The sequence below is a fragment of the Schistosoma mansoni genome, chromosome 1 (assembly GCF_000237925.1).
Source record: "Schistosoma mansoni strain Puerto Rico chromosome 1, complete genome".
Classification (NCBI taxonomy): domain Eukaryota; kingdom Metazoa; phylum Platyhelminthes; class Trematoda; order Strigeidida; family Schistosomatidae; genus Schistosoma; species Schistosoma mansoni.
Window position 1 is genome coordinate 32,259,789 of NC_031495.1, and position 16,917 is coordinate 32,276,705.

The window sequence follows — 16,917 nt, forward strand, 5'->3', positions numbered from 1 at the left end:
CACGAATTTTGATTGACTCGAAAACCAAAATAACGAAACATGAAGCTAGGCAATAAAAGAACCGAATGCTCCTATTACAGTAAAATGGAATTCAAACACTTCAAAAAATTTCAAACCAATGACAGGCACAAATGCATAGCTGTTTAGGCACAAAACATTTGAAGTTTTAAAATAACATGTCAAGTGAGTTTGTTTACTTCAGGAATGTATAACATCATCGAAGCCATTGATACATAGTTTGCAAACAAAGAGGGTAAGAGTTGGAGGTGAAAATATGTGGCTAGTTAGGTGTTGACAATCAACATCACCAGGAACGAAAATGTATTAAAAGAAACCGATAAGACAAAAAGAGCGAATAAAAGACGTAAATACAATGCAACAATAAGCAAGTCGTCGGGAACGAACACTATGTACATACTAATACAACTGACTCAAGAATTCAAACTATAAACACATACTGACTACGTTACTTTAGCATAAATATTTACCAGTGATCAAGAGATTAGAATATTAAGGTGAAAAGAGAAAAGAAGAATCAGGAACAAAAAGTATCATTCAGACAAAAAAAGACGATCTATAAAACTGTACATGCTTGGCTTTAATACAAACATGGAAACATCACAAGTAGCCTTCGAAAATCACAGTTCAGGCCTACATACTTGAGAAAGCATGGCAGGGTGTTCACGTAAAATTGTACAGTTACTGTTGTCAAAACAGCCTGAACTCAAACAGCAACACCAACTGATAGTTGCGGGGGTGAAAGAGCCTGGTAAAAAGAGGTTAACATAAAAAGAGAAGTAGAACAGAGTCGAAGGTGTAGGTTATCGTTAGTTGTTATGGTAGATAAATACTTGTTTGCAGATCTCAAAGAACAAAACGATCATCTCAAGATAACTGAATAACATTTAAAAAAACGAGAAACGAAAATATAGTCGGTAGAAACGTGAAAAATCTTGTAAAGTAAGCAAATCAACTTGATAAAACGTTTTCCGTATGTTTTTATAGCAGTGAGATCAAGATTTTGGCGGCCAAAATCGCCGTGGAAATAACTATTGCACTGTTGATTCATGGAAAATAACAGAAAAACGCTCTTCGTTTGATAGCGATGAAGATTTACTATGAGTTTTCATAATTTGTTTACCGGGAAACCTGGGGGTTAAAAGGTGATTGGTACTCTGAATCATTCCCAAAAGATGATACAGGTAACCCCTGTTGAACACAAATATTTTCCCACAAGCCAGGTGGGACAAATGGTCGAATAGCAAAGAAGGCATGTTGATAACTTCGAATAAGCGTTAACTCGGAGTTTAATCGAGTTATTTCTGAACGTAAATTGACATTCTCAGCCAGAACAGTTGCCAATTCATCTCGAAAACTATTAACTAACGTCGAACGAATGGCCTCCTATAAATAGAAAAACAAAACTATTGCTTAACATACCAAGATAATTTTTATGAACACAACACAAATTTTTCTTTCACAAGGCAAATGTCTCAAAAATAGTCAAATTAATCAACAACAAATTTACTTGATCATATTAAGTGAAGCCAACTGAAATTTAATCCATCATAAGCACAAACATGCATCAGCCTAAGTTGTTGAGATATATGAGTATAGTTAGACGAAATAAATAAAAGTAATTTTATTCATGAATGGAGAGAAATTAGGAATGGAGAGTAAGGTTTGAGCAAAAATAAAACCATAAGATAAAAAGTATGGGATAACAACGGAACCCAAGATGTAGATTAAGAATGCACGTATCTGCCTATGGTTGGTGTCGTACTAAGAACTTTCTCTTTCGCCCTGAAGACCACTTAAATGTTTGTTTATCATCTTATTGTCACAGCTATTTGATGCAAACTTGGATTTGGACTAACTGAATCTTGCGCTTATATTTCCTACCTTTTACAAAACAAAGTAACCCAAGTGACATGAATAATGTATAAATATTTTTTGCTCCATCCTTATCTACTCAAGTATATTGGGTGAGAGTTAGTTGTTTATTGTCCATGTATGTCAATTGTGCTTTACAATCCCATTTCTGTGGTATTTCACTTAATCACTAGTGATATAAAGCCTCATTAGATCTCAATTGAATACTGCGACCCTATTTAACGCTGTAATAGATTACCCTTTTATTCGAAGAGGAAAGTAGTAAACACTGCATCTGAAGTTGTTTTGATGGATATTGTATCGTGAATGGTATGAAAGGAAATCCATGGTGTTTTTACAATGTATTTTGCAACGTGGACTCTTGAAGTGTTGCTTTTTATCGCAAAGAATATTTTAGTGTTTAAATACTACAACAATAGGTATGTCGGCTACTAGATATCTCCCAAAATATTCCTACACTAGTTAGGATCATACGTTGAGGTAGAAGGTGGCTCGACCACCTTAATTGATGCAGATTCATAATCTCACCAGACGCTTTGCCATATTTACCTATACTCTACATTTAACCTTAACAATGTTCACAAATGACGGTCCACTCATACACAAATAACGCTCTAAAGATACGTGACCTACGAATGTCCTCCACTTTTAAAGTCATCTTTCACTGTCATGAAGTAAAATATAGCGAATCACTGAGCAGTACATGACCCCTTTCGTTAGCAGACAATGATGTAATTCGCTAAAAGCCAACCGACCTTTCTGAATATGTCCCGACATTTCATCACACAACAATCTACTAGGGCTGATGAGGTTTCCAACTTACCATACTTGCACGGATTCGAGCCTCGAGACGATCTGACAATAGCGAAGATTCTCTGGAATTCTGGTAGTATTCAACTTCCTCGGCAAAATCGCTAGGGAACTTTATACCTTTTGGTGATCCAAAACTGGTCATATTATTAACAGTTAAAGGAGCCCAAGTCCTAATGTAAAAATATATGTAACAATAGCAATCGTTAAGGTAACAGTAATAGTCTAGATAAATTTATACATACAAGAAATATAATCAAATGCTAAAAACTAATACACAATCGATACCAAAACACTAACAATAACAAACAAGAAAACTATGAACTATAATCAATTATCTGATGAACATTGTTATTAAAGCAACTGGAAGAAAGTAATACAGATTAATTACACAACAATACATTCCACTATATTGAATTGGAATAACACAGGATAAAAAAATTGTTCATCGATGCACACTTAAATATACTTTATTAGGATACATGAAAGGGGATTATTCATCGTCTCAAGATTCCATGCTATTCTCACCCAGTCAGTCAACTACAGAAAATAATCTGGCACATATGTGCATTGTTTAAAGTTGCCACAGTAAATTAGCACAATGAAATGAACTTATCAAACCATATCCCGGAGTGATAGAAGTAGCAACAGTATCAGTTGCAGTGAGAAAGATTAGGCATAGAGAATATGATTCGACGAAATATGGGTTCGTGGAATAAAATTGAGATTATCTAGAAAATAAGGATGTGAAGGAAGAGTGAGTGTAACTACCTCATATTGGACAATTCTGAACAATGTCACCTAAAGCCTTCAATTACTAATCGCAGTTATCTCTCAGACCTCAGCCAGGTGGCCTGTACATATCTATATGGCTTAGTCCAACAACTGATGACTTAACGGACCAACGTTATGTTATGGTTTTGCTACTCTTAGCTTTCCTCTAGTATATTCTTATACGTAAAACCATTGTCACATGTGACATCAGTTTCATAAAACCAACTGGGCTATCCGAATCCGAGACAGTATTTCATTGAGCACCAACCCTTCAGAGCTGATAATACTTGCAACAACATGGTCAATGAATTCAACTAATCCACTTCTTATCACTATTTCAGTTGATGACCAGTCCTGAAGCAGTACCTTGTATTTAGAGGGAGAGGAACACACTCCAGACAAGCTAAAGTCATTGCTAGAGACGATCAGAGGACTGCATTTTTCTCAGAATCTTCACCGAACACTACTATGTCATCAACGTATTATAAGCCAATAAGTGGGTTTCAGTCAGTCAGTCAACCGCAACGTAGAACCAGGTAAGTAGGTACATCGCTTTAAGTTGCCATATCCCTTAAGCACAAAGAGATTAAATTGTTAGACCAAATCCCAAAACAGTAAAGGTAGTAACAATATGAGTGGTGATTGAAGAAATTAGGCATCGAAGATACCATTCAAGGAAATATAAATAAGCGAGATAAAAACGCGAAAAAAGTTATGAGGGATGTAGAATCCGATAATTCGAGGGAAGAAAAGGACAGATGCTCCTGTGCCATATCATTCAAAGTCTCTAACTGTTGGTTACGATAATCACGCGGACTCCAACCAGGTAGCCTATACCTATTAACATGGCTAATCCCAACTGTCAGTGACTTTATGGACTGACGCCATGTCTTGGTTTGGCCGCCTCCGATCTTTCTTCCAGACATCGCCCGCGGAGACAAGTGGTGGTCGGGTATACGCAATACATGTCCCAACCACCTCAATTGAAGATTTACTACATCATCAATCGATTTGCCATCCTTACATGGTACCCTATACCTAACCCAGGGATTACTTACACTGTAGTCCCAAAATACACAAGCAATGCTTCGAAGATACCTGTGATGGAATACCAGTAACCTACGAACAACCTCCATTCTTAATGGCCATTTTTCACACCCACAAAGTAGAACGGATAAAACTTATATGTAATAAACTCGTTCTTTGGTTGACAGACATATGTCTAGCCTATACCGCAAGTTAGCAAAAGCCAATCGAGTCTTCTGAATTCATACCGAAATTTCACCACGTACCAGACCATCAGTACCAATGAGACTCCCAAGTGAAGGGGCCGGTGCGTTCAACTGCTTCATTCCGTATCATCAATGCAGACACTGGCTCAGGCTTATCCTGAATTAACATTTAGCATGTGGATGGAGAAAACCCCACCACTGCTGTTTAAGGTGGTCAGAAGACTGAATTTCGTCGCCGTTTTTACTAAACAGAACCATATCATCTGTATATTCTAAGTCAACAAGTGAATCTCCTGGTAGATCAATCCCTAAAACGTCAGACGATGAAGGTGTTATCTCTAAAAGCATATCTATGACAAAGTTAAATAAAAATGGAGGAGGCAGACAACCTTGGCGAAAACCACTCGAAGTAACCAGTTTCGATGACAATTCGCCATAAGTTCTAACTCGGCCAATAGCGTTCAACTAGAGAACCTGTGCACTACCGATGACTTCACTGATACGCCTTTTGATGACATACTGCCACAGAACTTGAGCCAACGAGTGGATTATTGTCCCTCTTACTGACTACCAAATTTTCAATACCTGCCCTTTAGTTAAGTTTGAAAAATTGTCTATCGTCCCTTACAGACATTACATTTTCCATTTCTTCTGAGTTCGCTACTCACTACAACTAAAGATCACCGCGTATACCTTTCGTCAGTCTATGTTCAGGCTGCCTTTGCTCCTCATCCTATTCCAGGCCTTATGGGGTAGATTTCAGAGCATCCCTCGATTCAGTAGTCGCAACTGAAATCCTTTGATTTTTCCTGTTTTGGTTCAAGTAGCTGGTAAGTATCAATGCTATTTCACAACTTTGGATAACGTACCAACATACACAGTGCTGAATTCCACTTTCATGACTGACTAATTTTTTCTGGTTATTCCTGACTTCCTCATCGTTAAGCTGAACCCCACAGAGTCTTATTGATGTGACTTCTCTACCTCCAGTAAGACAGACAGAGGAGTGCTTTCACTCGAGCATGATCAGTCTAAATGTGTGCTCCATAATGAGCGCCGGTCTGTTGAGCCTCTGTAACGACAGCTGATGGTAATATAATTCATTTTCACATATTTTCGGGTAGATTTGTGAAGTCACCATGTTAGATAGTGCTTTTTCTTGTGCTTAAAGTTCATCCTTGTTAAGAATGACCAACTGTCCACGTACAATTGCACCAGACGGTTTCAGTGTCTGTTCACTAAGCTGAGATACTGTAAGACGCACCTAGATGTCTATGATCTAAACTGCCTACAAGAGTCTGCTACAGTTATGACGTTAGAGAGTTTGGCATTTTGTAGGAGGGCGGAAAGCTTTAAAAAGAACCTCCTCTATTTTACCCGAACTACAGTCAGTGGGAGGATAGGTAGAGACGAAGAGACAATAGCATTTGTTCCTATCTTCCAGCGTTTTTACCCTACCCCCTGTCAAGTCAGATGACGCACAGACGACTGTACAAGAGAGCCTATGCTGTTGCATCCAAGCTTATTGTCATACCAACACCAGAAAGGCCATGAGAGGTAGTAGTCAAAATCCTGGATATATGAATTGCATATCGTGGCAGTTTGCCATATTGACTAAGTGGGTTCAAATGAACGACCACGCTTGGATCTTATATGTTTGTTTTCTAGGCACAGCATACATAGAAACCTAAGGATTCTAGAGTCCTGGTCCAACTCCAATGTTTGGAAATTGGAAGTTTCAACATGTAGTTTAGGGTGCAGTTTCAGGAAACCAAGAATAAAATTTGGTGAACTCGAATCGTTAGCATTTGTGGTGCTTGATGATAATCATATTGGAAGGGCCGATAGTAGAAATAAAAATATTCAGTCAGTCATACGCAAAGTAGAACTTAGCACACACAAGTGCAGTAGGTCAAGTTGATATGCCACACTACCACAACGGTATAGAGTTATCAAAACAAATCCTGGAGTAATAGAGATAGTAACAGCGTCAGTACAAGTAGAAAAGACTATTAAGAATGTTGAGAAGTAACGGAGGGATTTGATAGTGGACACGAGGATTTCGAGTGCGGTTAGATGATGAGGGCAGTTGTAACTTTTCCTGAGGGACCTTAAGTAGCTGCTTTTGGTTTTAACAGTATCCAATCGACCTGACTGGCCTGGCAGGACCTAAAGCAATGTCTTCCATTCACTATAACTCGACTGAGACATCATGACAAACAATCCCGACCACCAAGGTAAACCAAAGATACTAAACCAGTGTTCTTTGAAGTATAACTCCTAACATTCAATTAGTTTTCGGGTCAGAAAATGAAGGAAAACTTCAGAAAATATTAAGATTGCCACGTATATAAAATGAAAAGCCACTAACCTTTTAACGATGTCAGAATTGTACAACCTATTATTTTTAATTCTATTCAAACGACTGATACACGAGCTGTCATCAAAGCTTTTTGAACGGCGACAAGATTGAGAATTAGATCCACTATTTTTTAATGATTTTATTGAAAAACCACCCGAATTATTAGATTTCGAAAAACTGTATTCAGATTCGCATTTGTTAATCAGTTTTGCGCCTTCCGAATTTATCAGACGTTGTACATTTGGATCTATAGATAAAATGTGGGTACATTCGCGTCCCAGTTTGTTATCACCATTGGGCATTAAGTCCAACAATCGGAGTCTAGATTTCGAAATTTCCGCTGAAATTTGTAATTCAAGTGGGATTTGATTAGGTCCATTGGGAACGAAACTAGAATTTGGACTACCTGGGGGGGCATTATTTGAAATAGTTTTCGAAGTTTTGCAGGAACAAATTTCATCCATATGAGAATTGCCACATTCAGAGGTACGGTTGGAAACCTTTTTTGAATCCGTAAAGGTGGAGTCTGATTTGGGGAGAGTAGCCATATCTGAAGCTTTTAGAGGTGCGATTGCTGAGTCATCACAAAGTTGTTCCAACTCCGTAACAATTGACAGTTTATTTACGTAATTTGATATACCCATGTTTTGTCGACGCAAATACGCAGTAGCAGGGTCTGGAGCATATAGGGGAGTTGCAGAACTATCTGGAAATTCTATTTTATCACTCTGGACTCTGTTTTCTCTTTGCGATAAAGGGTCGACAGAGTCGAAATGTTCGTAATGGCCATTCACTGCACAGGTTGACTGATCCGTACATTCCAATTCAATGATATCTTGCGAATTGTTATCGCGATTTCCACAAGAATCGTAAACTGGTTCGGAACTGCGTATGTGAATAGCCGTGAAAGGAACTTGACTATGAACACGAAGACCATTATTCCAAAAAGAGAAAAGATTAGTTCCTGCAAACCCATTACTCAAAACCATTGATTGAGCGTCCAATTCATTCTCTAGGGCATCTACTTTCTCATGAGCGTGTCTGGAATGTGAGTCAACAGAAGCACCAGCATGTGCAGAGTCATGTGTGGCTCGTGGGAACATAGATGATTCTTTATCTTCTGTAAACAAAAAATAAAACTGTTAACTGACTATTAGTGGAAAAGAAATTCAACCTGTTTCAGAAACACAGTGTCCTTGTGTCAGGAAGTAAATATATAACTCGGTAATCTTTACATTGCTAGCTAATCCAGCTAGACCTATTGATGTAAATTGTATATATGCATTTATTTACTGATTAATTTATATCAATTACTGCCTAGTTCGATATAATTAAATCTGACTAACGGCCAGATATGTAATACAGTGTAATTATGATAGTTTCGAATAAATGGTGGAAAGTGGTTGGATTAGTTGCGGACTTGAGGTTGGTGCATAAACAAATCTTCATCTAAAATCGTACTTTCTTCCTCGTGTCAAGCAACATTAGTCTATGATCCCCGATACAGTAGCAAGTAAATAGTCAGATCCACACTTGTAATAATTAACAGTTTTTGGAAGCTACAAAACGTAGATGTATCAGTATTTTATCAAGACAATGTCTCGAAACTTACTATGACAAAAAAGGGACTAGTAACAGATAAGCAGAATCCGAAGAGTTATTTATTCTCTTATCTGAAAATACCACTGTTTTAAAACAAACAGAATACCACCTTGAAACTGTAAAGACGACTGAAAACTGTTTAAATGTAGTAGACTATGAATAATTGTTTTCTTTAATACTATAGTACAACCGAATTTTTAGCATACCACTGATCTAAACTCCTATAAGGGTCTATAAATAGTAAATTATGGTACAATTTTATTATTATATCAACAACTAGGATTTGACGGAACCGAATAATTAAAGATAGGCTTCAATCCGTGAATCGAATGGTTGGAAAGCAGTATCATGACCAACTACTACAATCTTTACTATCATCCAAATAAAGTAAATAACATATTTCTCAGTTTATTTCCTGTTTAACCGAAATTCGTTACACAGTGAACATGAAGTCACATAGTTTACGACAAATATAGATGAACTTATTGTTGAAACGTCAGCTACCAATAGCGCGGAAATCAAAGGCAGCATTAGGCAAAAAAAGCAAACTATGAGAAACCCAGTGACAACGGATAATATAGGGCAGTTATTTGAAACTATGATTAAAAGCGATCAACTCCTAATGCATTGACTGAGATCGATATCAAGCTTCCCCCAGCTCTTAGTGAAGTTGAGTACTAAAACTAAATTGAACTGAGGGTGTAACAGACTTCCTTAGGTCAGTTTTAACCCTGACACTTAGTGTATCTCATAAAAAATTAGCTGATGAATGAAGTAATGAAGTGGTCACCCGAACCTGTGAACTGTGCTATATTCTACGCTACGTATGACTGATCACTGCCAGTGATCACCGTGAATTTGGGAAGGTGTTTCAACCCGTATACCACAACTTAAAAATAAAAATCTCAAAAGTACATCATCCGACGCAGTTTTCTCACACAACAACTCACTTGAGACTTTAACGAGACCATGCGTCTAACCACAACTTTCCATAATACGAAAGACTTTCAAAGTTGTTGATACGAAAAGTGAAATGTGGCCATGTTAAAAACCATAGCTATGGTCGAAAGCTGGTATGTTTAATTTCCAGGATTTAATGCAAATTTAGGTATCACAGAGCTATACTTAGAAACCTACGCCGATTAGTGGTAGTCTTCTGTAACATTGATTAAATAACCATTTGTTCCTAGCCAAAAACAACTCAATATATGCAGAGATATCAGTAAACAACTATACTAATGCAAAAATAAACATATTTTCCACATTGCTAAGTAAGGTCTAGTCCTTAAAATACCAAAAAGAGCTAGAAGAAATCAATCAAGAGTTTTCTAATCCACCTGAACGCCGGAATAATGTCTGCATGGCATTACATTTGTGAAAATCGTTAGGATTGAGCATAATTATTTCCAACACAGTCAGCCAGGGAATCATATCCGAGCCTCTTCAAAGAAATGATTCTCAGAAAATACTTCCTAAACCACTGTCTTGAACGAACTTGTTACTCAGTCTGAACTTTAACAGGAATATATAGTTACAGAAACGCGAATAAAGTAATGCTAGTGAGTCCTAAAATACAATTCCTTCCTGATAAGTCTACTACTTCAAATGATGGTTGGCACATAATTTAACACGAAAATAACACGCATCCTAGTCCTAAAATCCCAAAAAATTCCAAGATAGGAAGTAAAAAGATTGTCTCTAAGAACTTTACAGAAACCATTCACATAATAATGAAAGAAATAATTTTACCAAAACTCACTAGTACCTTTTGGTATGAAACATGACAAACATTTGATCCTTTTGTTCGCCAAAGTCGTAACAGCTTTCTCGCATACAAACGACTTTTTTTGAAGCTCACTAACCCAGTCAGGGATAGCTTTTAGATGACAATCGTGTACAGAAAACCGACCATAGGACCACTGCTCTACGGTTTCATGTATCCGAGCCTTACGAAATCTCGAAGCCGGTTGCAGTGGCGGGAGTGACGCCGCAGCTATAGCAACAACGTCCGACGTCAAACGGTTATTTGCAGACACAGTTGGTGCTGTGTTGCCTGATGTTGTTGATGGGTGTAGGTGGTGCAGACAAGTCAGTGGTTGATTGTAACTACCGTGTCTGGAATGAGGAGATAGGCCAATATGATATGTAGGATGCAGTACATTTGTTAAATTTACCCAGTTTGAAGTATTTGGAGGATCCGAATAGTTATTACTGACCATATTACATAATGACTTGGAGTACGACACATCCGAATTTATTGGAAACCCGTGAAGGTCAGGTATTGTTCCCTGATCACGTAAGTGATGCGCGATGTTTAGGTTTTGCTTAGAAGACGGACAATAATCAACGTGAAGCGGAGATTCTGATGATGACACAATATTTGACATGATAGGGTTTATCGAAACTGGGTCACATGGGTCACGAGAATATGTAGGATAAATGGATTCACTCTGGAAAGGTTGCAAGTATTCTGAATTTCTAGGATGTCCAAAAGTCGGAAATGCTATGGGAGATAAACAATGGTTTTGTTGGTAGCCATCATGATATATAGATGTGAACTTTTTGCCAGAAACTTTATCAGTAGAATTATTTGGCTTGAAACGACCATTCAATGGCTCTACAAATGACTGAGAATTTGTGGATGGATGGAACTAAAAAGTAAAAAAAAATATATCGTCTAAGCTTGTTAACAACGGTTATTGTCCTTAAAATTAATATCTGGTTTGGAGCCAATCTGATGAGTCATGACCCAACTCCATATGTCTTGAAACAAAAAGGTATATATATATATAAACTAGTTGCTGTTCAGGCGTAGTGAAGCTTAACTTCAAAAAAAATTGGTCAGATGATGTTAGACTAGACTTATTTCCTGAGATTCCGCCATATCAGATATTTGAACGACAAAACAACCATGAAATTTTAGGTACGACGGCAAGTTTTTAAAATGGTGAGATGTGGAAACATTGGAATACCTTTATGAATAATTGACATTCCCAGGTGCCTTACAGTTGAAAACAAATTCTAGGAAATATTGACTAAGAACAGCATTGGAGTGTGATTTTCCACGGAATTCAACTAGTACAGGGGAGGTCAATACTACAAACCAAGAAGAGAGTAAGTAATGCAGTTGTTAGGAAACGGGTACTAGGTAAGGATGGCAAATCGACTGTCGTTAGTCACCGGCTACCATGGGACTGCATCTCTGAACGTCACTTCACTGCCTTGTGGATTAGACCTTCAAGTCGAAGGCTCCGTGTGTGGCCCACTAAGAAAACCATCTACTTCAGCCTGGGCACCCGGGCAGTATCACAGCACACACACGAATCGCTTGATTTGTGTAGTGCATATGTATTCGGTGCCCCTTTGTACCAATATTTATGTTCAAATAAAAAATAAAATCACTTATACTACACAATATAGATTTAATCTGATACATCAAAAGCTCACGTGAGCAGCAAAATAAAAAACCAGAACTTGTATGTTTAGTTTTTCACACATGACAGGTCCAGCTTCTAGATCAATCGACAAGAATCAACTTACTCGTTTATCCTCTAGTAACTTAATCAGTGACACTAGTATGGTAGATTAGCTTTAAAAGACGTAGAGTCAGGCATCAACACAAGACAGGAAAAAATATTGCCAGAAATCTCTCAATTACATTATTAAAAACAATATTATGCAAGAACTTGGGGCACCTCTAATCAATATAGCTATTTGGGAATTAAACTGTTGAAGAAAAATACTGTGGGCAAGAGATTTAGCTAAGTACACTTACCTGACAGATATCTTCACCGTTTGATGGCATAACTGGGACCGGAATTACTGAACAAGAGCGAACATTGAAACAGTTTTGAGGAAGTGTACTTGCGTCTCTTATCTCATTTCCATTATCGTTCATTTCAACACCATCTTCTGGTTCATCAAAGTCTTCAAACTCCTCAGCTTCGATGGATCCGGATCCATAAACATCATGAATAGCATTATCACACATAGTATTCTGATGCACTAAAACACCATCTGCTTGACTGAAGTTCGAGAAAGGCAAAATTTCACTAGTTTCCGCGCCATTCCTTTCAGACACATTGTTATCTACACTTGCTGCCTGTTGCTTAGTCCTTTTGACTTTTGATAAGTGTTTTACACTAAGCAGCATAAAACCTGAACCCGTTTCTTTTGATGAGCAGTTATCTGATGAGACAAATAATATTACTGGAAGACAGAACTTACGAGGTGGACTATGAGCATTACGGATTCCATTAGGAATATTTGGCTTTAGGGGGTCCTTTGAGTCACACTTACTGACTTTTCCTTCCAAATCGCTCATGGATTGGGACTTTCAGGTAAGTAGGACTGGATCAGTGAAACAGACCTTAGCTAATGAGTGCTTCGGTCAGTTTTGACTGATACTGAAAAGTGTATGCTTTGTGGTGAATAATTTTTAAACAAAGAATGGATCTGAAACATATTTCCCTTAAGATAATTGACAAAACTACTGACATTGAACATGGAGCAGTCAAACCGCCCGCCACTTCAATTTTGATTGTTGTACTCGAGTCTCATCATCCGTTGTACATTAAAACAATTTTCAGAGATATCAAAAGTAGTATCAGATAGGTGATTCTTGAAGAATACATAATTTTCTTTCGTGTTACTTCAAACTTTACTTATGATTTGTTTCCGACAGTATTTATCTTTACGATGGTTTGGGACACATTACTGTAAAGACACAGTTGCTTTATAATGACTTGGTATATTCCATATGACTTGGTTTTGGGTGATAGTTCCAAGTTTCCTGTCTCTAGGAAGGTTCGTCTAGCCAATCTTCTGAAGTAGTTCGAGTGATGGGCAATTTGGTGTTTGGTTTTCTCAATTTTCTCATTTCATTCATTCTGCTTAGTCTGCACATGAATAAAGAAAAGAGGGTAGGAAGTAACCCTGAATAACGCATTGGAGTAAAATGATGACTAAAATTTTACTTTGTTCTTTGCTTCCATATATCTTTTTAGGGCTTGTAAGGAAGCACATATATGGTAATGTAGTTTTAAAAAAGTTGAAAAGGTCTGTAACAGCTCAGGTTGGTTGGTTAAGAGTTGACCCCAAACAACCAAGCATATGCTAAAACAGTATTGTTCAAGTATTCATTCACTTCCTTACTTTTTGTAAGCGTTATATTCCCTATTATCTTATATTGAATGTTGAGAGCCTTTGTTTGTCTGAACAGAGAATCCCACGCTCCACTGTGACTGTGCGAAGATCGAAATAAAGTCCTGTAACGGTAATAAAAATCATTACATGCAACATCAATAATGTGTGTTTGTATTTCTCATTGCAGGACAACAAAGAGTGAATGCACTGGAAGAAGAAGAACAAGCCCTACGCCGTCTGAACCTGCAGAATAACGAGTAAAACTATTTTGTAATAACTTTCCCCTTTTGTACTAAAAACCGCGTAAATTTAATTTTAAATATATCGGCTGTACCAGCACACCGTGTTCTCACTTCAGACGCACTTGTCGGTCCTGACTGTTGTGTTGCTGTTTCAGGTCGCTCCTGCTCCCAAGTAAACGTCGAAATACAACGTGCTACAAGTGGTGATGGAGGTGTTTACGTCAAAACGCGATGAAAACTGTGAGGAACCACCGGTCATTCCAAGCAAGCCAGCAACCGGGGCAATCATCCGCCAGTCACCACTACTGGGAGTCTCATCGGACTATGCCATTTGGAAGGTCAGAATCACGACGTATCTACGTAAGGTCCCAGCTGCCGAACATTTTGACTATCTCCTGTCGTGTCTAGACGATGAAGCGGCAAAAAGGGCGATTGCCAACGGTTTCACCGCAAGTAACCCGTCTGCCCAAAACTGGAAGGTGCTTGATGAATGCTTTTCGCTAACAGTAGATACACAGCTGGGGACCATGCAGTTCCTGTCGCGTCACAAGAAAGCGAGTGAGGACCCCATGGAATACCTGCACTCCTTGCAGCAGGCAGCAATCGTAGCCTTCCCGAGTTTAGACGTCTCTATACGGGAAGAAATAATACGCGCACGGTTCACAGAAGGCCTTTTGCCGGGTGCACTACGACAGCACCTTCTTTACATGCCGCCAAAAAGTATTCAGGATTTAAGAACCACAGTTCTACGGTTCGCTGCCGCAGACAAGCTATCAAACGCTGTTAATACACCGCATTTGTCAGCGAATGCTATTGAACAGCCTGAAGAAACACATCAGTCCGATTTCACTCAAACGATTTCCGCGGTCAAACGACGCCCCGAGAGACAGCCGCTAAGAACTAATCAACACAACCGGAAGATGGAGTGTTTTTACTGCCAACGCTTTGGCCGGAAAGCCCGAAAAAGTGGGCATAATAATTTTTGGAAACAAGGTGAGACTAGATTTTCCCATTTGTCTTCGTATTATTCTGAATCAGTATATCCGATAACAATAGCTGGTAGTTTACAGGGCATACAGACTACTATTCTACTGGATACAGGAGCCTCAGTATCCATTGTGAGAGAAGGGTTTTTAAGCACACTGAATCGCATAAGCCGACAAAAACCATGTTTCTCCACACTAAAAACAGCCGGTGGTGACCTTCTGGAAGTACGGTCTAAGGTGTGGTTGGAAGTAACAGTGAATAAACACTCATTCCTACACGAATTTTTAGTATGCCACACACTCACCTGGGATGTTATACTTGGAGTTGACTTTATGTTAAAATACGACGTCGTTATACATGTAGCTAAGGCGGAAGCTCGAATCGGAGAAGTAACCATTCCGACACATTGCCTTAAGAACGCAACTAAGTCGGCAGCTCACGTAGGGGTGTCGGAAGTCATACACCAAGTACAAACTAATAAACAAGTAACAGAGGATGTCCGTCGATCAACTATTTCCTTACTTCAAAAATTTAGTTCTGTTTTCTCAGAGAATATCTCTGGTAATCGGACGACCACGGTACAACACTCTATTCCCACAGGTGATCATATGCCATTACGTCAACCGCCTCGTAGAGTGCCAGTACACTATCAACCACAGCTGGATAAGATGATTAAGGATATGCTTGACAAGAATATTATAGTACCGTCATCATCCCCCTGGGCATCACCTATCGTCCTGGTTAAAAAGAAAGAATCCTCTCTGCGACTCTGCATAGACTATCGACGCCTTAACGCTATAACTAAGCGTGACTCTTTTCCTCTTCCGAGAATCGATTCTATATTAGACGCTGTGAGTGGCGCATGTTGGTTTTCAACGTTAGACCTAGCATCAGGGTACTGGCAGGTGGAAGTCAGACCACAAGATAGAAAGAAAACCGCATTTGTAGTGCCAAATGGTTTATACGAATTCCAAGTAATGCCTTTCGGTCTAACGAATGCCCCAGCTACTTTCCAAAGACTAATGCAAACAGTTTTACAAGGTATAGTACCTCATAAATGTTTGATTTATCTTGATGACATTATTGTGTATGGTAGCACACCCGAGCAACATAATGCTAATCTGAAAGCAGTTCTCCATCGCCTTCAACAACACAACCTAAAAGTAAAACCGTCCAAATGTCGCTTGCTGCAGAAAGAAGTAGTTTTCTTAGGACATCGTATTACTGCAGATGGAGTAGGCACCGATAAAGAAAAGACACGTGTCATTGTTAATTGGCCACAGCCCAAATCACCTGAAGACGTTCGTAGCTTTCTTGGCCTAGCTTCTTACTACAGGCGCTTTGTCCGTGACTTTGCATCGTTAGCAGCACCCTTACACCGTTTGACGCACAAAGGACGAAAATTTTTATGGACTACAGAGTGTCAACAGGCGTTCGATGCTTTGAAGACACGACTAAGCTCTCCACCTATATTAGCCGTTCCGGATACCTCAGCAAGCGGGGGAGAATTTATACTTGATACGGATGCCAGTTCCTCCGCTATTGGAGCAGTTCTATCACAAGTGGCCCCAGATGGGCAAGAAAGAGTAATTGCGTACGCTAGCCGTCGACTGGATAAGAGCGAAACAAGATATTCGACAACGCGTCGAGAGATGTTAGCATTAGTAAAATTCTTACAACATTTCCGCCATTATTTACTAGGTAAACCTTTCCGTGTACGCACAGACCACCGTGCATTACAATGGCTCCGCTCCTTCCGCGAACCAGTAGGCCAAGTGGCACGCTGGCAAGAGCGACTACAGGAGTTTGATTTTACTTGCGAATACCGACCAGGCAGCCGTTACACAAACGCCGACTCTCTGTCCCGTAG

The 16,917-nt window shown here is 38.9% G+C and overlaps 1 protein-coding gene across 1 annotated transcript; it reads right to left on the bottom strand.

Annotated features, from left to right (window-relative positions):
* Positions 1-770: 770 nt before the first annotated feature.
* Smp_152870 (hypothetical protein) lies at positions 771-12,997 on the bottom strand (the record flags this gene model as incomplete). The annotated part of the gene is made up of 5 exons (XM_018794080.1): positions 771-1,404; positions 2,717-2,876; positions 7,081-8,191; positions 10,433-11,324; positions 12,449-12,997. The coding sequence occupies 5 exons, from the start codon at positions 12,995-12,997 to the stop codon at positions 1,138-1,140; spliced, it is 2,979 nt and encodes a 992-aa protein (XP_018648528.1). The 3' UTR covers positions 771-1,137.
* Positions 12,998-16,917: the final 3,920 nt, after the last annotated feature.